Raw genomic sequence first — 4693 nt, 5'->3', positions numbered from 1 at the left:
AAGCAGAGGAAAAGGAAAAAAAAAAACAAAAACAAAAACCCAAGAGCAGAAATCAATGAAATTAATAATAGAGTACAATACAGTAAAACAATCAAACCAAAAGCAGTTCCTTTGAAAATGTTAATTAAATTTTTAAACTACTAGGCACACCATCCAAGAAAGAAAAAGAACATCAAGTCATCAGGAATGAAAAAGGGGACATCACCTGATGCTAAAAGAATAATGGAATATTTCCAAAAATGTCATGTGACTAAGGCTGAGTTGAAATGGAACTGGTTAAGAATTAATTAATTCTCTATATTCAAGATTGTATTCCAGTCAATCCCTCTACTTCTTGGCAGTGTGTCTACTGTGAAGTCATTTAACAGATTAAACCCTTGCTTTCCTCATCAGAAATATGGAAATAATAATAATGTCAAACCCAAGGACTAGTGGAGAGGATTAATCGGGAATTTAATCTGAAGAAGTTTAGTACAGTATTTGATTCACTTTGAGTTCTTTATGCAAATAGGTTCCCCCTGAGTATGGACACTCAATGAGATTTATTTCATCTTTTTTCACCTGTAAATTTAGTCCAGAAATGCTGTTCTAGACACCCATTATAGACTGATAGTAACAGACAGTAATTCCAAATAACCAAGAAAAAAAAAAGTTGGACTCATAAAAGGAAACTTGTTTTGGTTTTCTATTTTCTTATTTGGTCTGGCAAGAGTATTTCTAGAATACTAGGCAGTTTTTCATTAACTTCACTTGGAGCTGAATTGTAGGTTAAATTCACTCAGATACACATGGATGAAGAGAAAGACCAAATTTGGTAGTGTTCTATGTATTCCTTTGGAATAAGCTAAAAATACCAAGAGAGAAGCAATGTAAATAGTCAATTAAAAATTCTTTACTCTGACTTTGGTGAAGGCCTTTAAAATAACACGGAGAGCAGAAACCGCATTATGATGCCAGCTCCACATGTCAGAAGCCATCAGCTTTGAAATATATGCGTATGCATTTAGTGTCATATTTTTTTCTTTTGAGACTGAACTTCCTGTCTTTAGAGAATTGACTACACAATTAATACCTATATCTAATCCCCATAGTTCCCCAATCCTCTTGAAGGAAAACTAAGTAAAAGTACCTCAACATATATTAGCTCAGACGTTATCTCAGATTTAATAAACAGGTAATTCAACTTTACACCACATTTTTAAAAAGATGAAATTTTTATTTTAATTTTTTTAACTCCCAAATGAACCCATTGCCATCGAGTCAACTCCAACTCACAGCACCCCCAAATGAGAAACCCTAATATTAAAGAAAATGATAGACTACACAGGTAAGATACTCTCTGGGAAGGACATTCTAAGGATTTAGTACTGTTAGGCACTGGGGTGGAGAAATACCGTATCTGCTATTAAATGGCATTAATTTGATATGTGTGCCGTTCTTGTAACAAGAACAACCATTTCGTTCACGTTAGAAAATTATAAAATTCTTAAGTTTATAATCGTTGTCAAAGTATTGCTTAGCTGTAATTGCCAAAATTTTTCCTACTTAGGGTTACGTTTCACAAAAGCTATCTCCGACAGTAATGTATGTATGCATTTTGTAGAGATGGCTGTGCAGAGTGATTTTAAGGGAGAGAAAATAATATGCTTGAGATAAATCCACATAATTGTACAGAGAATCTGAGAGACTTCAGCAAGAATATTTCTATCCTTTACTTTTGATTCTGGGCTGGCATACAAAGAAGGGAACAGCCAACGTTATATTTGCAGAAGCTGAACTGGAGTCTGTGGACTTAGGTAAGTGATTTAAAAGCTCTCCAACCCAGCTTCAATACAATCGCTTGTTAAAACAAAATATATTTTCCAGTAGTACTCTAATTTTCCTCTTTCTTCAGTCATTTCATTTACTATTCTATGTTATCCTAGGTTTTTATTTATTTTTTTCCATTTATAAACATCCTCATTGACATTTCAACTTCTTCCTGTAAAGTTTTGGAGAGGGAAATATTTACACTTGATCCAAAGTTTAAACAAAACATATTTGTAACAAATGACTGGAAAAAACCATACCTCACTGACTGAGTTCATCTTGCTGGGATTAGCAGACACCCTGGAGCTACAGATCACCCTCTTTTTGCTCTTTGTTGTGATTTACACACTCACAGTCCTGGGGAATATGGGGATGATCCTGCTAATCAGGGTGGACCCTCAACTTCACACACCTATGTATTTCTTCCTGGCTAACTTGTCCTTTGTGGATGTTTGCTACTCATCCACCATCACCCCAAAGATGCTGGTAGATCTATTGTCTGAGAAGAAAACCATCTCCTTTGCTGGCTGCTTCCTGCAGATGTATTTCTTTATTGCCCTGGCAAAAACTGAATGCATCCTCTTTGGGTTAATGGCCTATGACCGCTATGTGGCCATATGTAACCCACTCCTTTACTCCTTAATCATGTCCAGGACAGTCTGCCTTAAAATGGCAGCTGGGGCCTTTACAGCAGGATTGCTGAACTCCATGGTTAACACAAGTTATGTAAGCAGCTTACCATTGTGTGGTTCCAATATCATCCATCACTTCTTCTGTGACAGCCCCCCTCTTTTAAAGCTCTCTTGTTCTGACACACACCTGAATGAAAGCATCTTTTCCACTTTTGCTGGTGTGAATATGGTCGGTGCTCTGCTGGTCATCCTTATGTCCTACTCCTACATTCTCTTCCCCATCTTTCGTATGCATTCAGGGGAGGGGAGGGGCAAAGCATTCTCATCTTGTGCATCCCACTTGACTGCTGTAATTCGGTTCTATGCAACCTCCATCTATACTTATTTGAGACCCAGTTCTAGCTACTCCCTGAGTCAGGACGAAGTGGCTTCCGTGTTCTACACAGTGGTTATCCCCATGCTGAACCCTCTGATCTACAGCCTAAGGAATAAGGAAGTAAAGAAGGCTTCATGGAATGTGATTACCAGGAAAAGAATCCCTTCCTTTATGTGATTGTGTGGGTAATTTTCCAAAATAAGTGGAGTATTTAATTAACCTTCAAAGCCTAGTTCAAGCATACTGGTGTTCATTAAAGTATTTTCAAAGTAAATACATTCTGTAAATACTCAAGTATCTATATCCAATCATGGATAATATAGATTAAAACACCAGCACGGGACTACAGGATCTTCATCTTATAATCATTGTATAACTTCACTGGGTCCTTACCAATACAGTTTATTCATAATGAAATCTTGGCCATGGAAATTAAGGGATTAAATGTTTAGAAATAAAAGTCACAATGTTATAAAACCTACCATGTAGGATATTCTGGACTATTCATTCATTGTTTCTCTTATGTATTTATTTTCACCACTTTTAAAATAATTGTTTTCTTTATGTCATATATTTAAAAAATGCTTTTATATTATAATGGATTTTCTTTTTTGATTTATTGATATTCCTTATGGAGAGAGTTGCTTAAATCAAATTTCAGAGCTATAGTTTTATTAAAATGTGAAACTTCCAAACATTTATTTCTCTTTTCCCACCTATGTTTACATGCACATTAATTAAAGAATACGTATGAGTTTGTATAAAAATATGCCATCAAGAAAACTGCTGACTGATTAAATTCATGAATTACAGTACTCTTTCCATCTTACCTTTCTCCTCAAAAAATTCTAAGACTTTTTCTCCCTTTCTCTCTCCTGGATTCAAACATACACAAAATCACACGCAAAGGCACCCAAGTACTACAAAGAGTTCAGTGGGGCAGAGTTCCAAAGGACATAGATAAATATTCAGTGGATGGCTATGACCCTCATTCTTTAGAACTGGCTTTTAATTTTTCTTTTCATAGAATTCTTCCCTCAATTATCAAAAAAACTTGAAATTAATCTCAATAGTAATGCTAAGCATTATTAATATGAAGGTAGGCATGCATAAAGGGAATCAAATATGTGATTAAAATATTGCACAAACAAATAGTAATTTTTGTGTATTGAATTGTTTCCCCCCAAAATATGTGTCAACTTGGTTAGGCCATGATTTCCAGTATTGTGTGGTTCTCCTCTATTTTGTGACTGTAATTTTACGTTAAAGAGGATTAGGGTAGGCTTGTAACACCCTTACCCAGGTCGCATCCCTGATCCAATATAAACCGAGTTTCCCTGGGGCGTGGCCTGCACCACCTTTTATCTTACAAAAGAAAAAAAAGAAAGGGAAGTGAGCAGAGAGGCAAAACTCATACCACCAAGAAAGCAGTGCCAGGATCCTTTGGGCTTAAGATCCCTCTGCAAAGAAGTCCCTAGTCAGGGGGAAGATTGATGAGAAGGCCAACCGAGACAGAAAGCCTTCCCCTGGAGCCGACACCCTGAATTTGGGCTTTTAGCCTATTTTACTGTGAGGAAATAAACTTCCTTTTATTAAAGACATCCACTTGGATATTCCTGTTATCGCAGCACTAGATGACTAAGACACTAATATTATGTTCCTTCTGATGTAACATTTAGGAATAGGAACAATTTAAAGATGAAATGTAGTTATTTCGATACTTAGGGCTTTAGACACATTTTGTTTTGATCTATGCTCATCAAAAGACTTCACCAAAAGAGTAAAAAGAGAATCTACAGACTGAGAAAAAAAAAATGGCTACTACGAAGCAGACAAAGGTCTAATGTCTAAAATCTACAGGAAAATCCAACACCTC

The 4693-nt window shown here is 36.0% G+C and overlaps 1 protein-coding gene across 1 annotated transcript; it reads left to right on the top strand.

Moving 5' to 3' along the window:
- Window positions 1–805: 805 nt before the first annotated feature.
- On the top strand, window positions 806–3634 carry LOC100671343 (olfactory receptor 5F1). The gene has a single exon (XM_003423128.3). The coding sequence runs from the start codon at window positions 2050–2052 to the stop codon at window positions 2992–2994; it is 945 nt and encodes a 314-aa protein (XP_003423176.2). The 5' UTR covers window positions 806–2049; the 3' UTR covers window positions 2995–3634.
- The last annotated feature ends 1059 nt before the right edge of the window (window positions 3635–4693 follow it).

This window comes from Loxodonta africana, chromosome 22, assembly GCF_030014295.1.
Source record: "Loxodonta africana isolate mLoxAfr1 chromosome 22, mLoxAfr1.hap2, whole genome shotgun sequence".
NCBI lineage: Eukaryota > Metazoa > Chordata > Mammalia > Proboscidea > Elephantidae > Loxodonta > Loxodonta africana.
The sequence above is the reverse complement of the archived record's forward strand: the minus strand, read 5'-3'. Positions and strand labels throughout refer to the sequence as shown.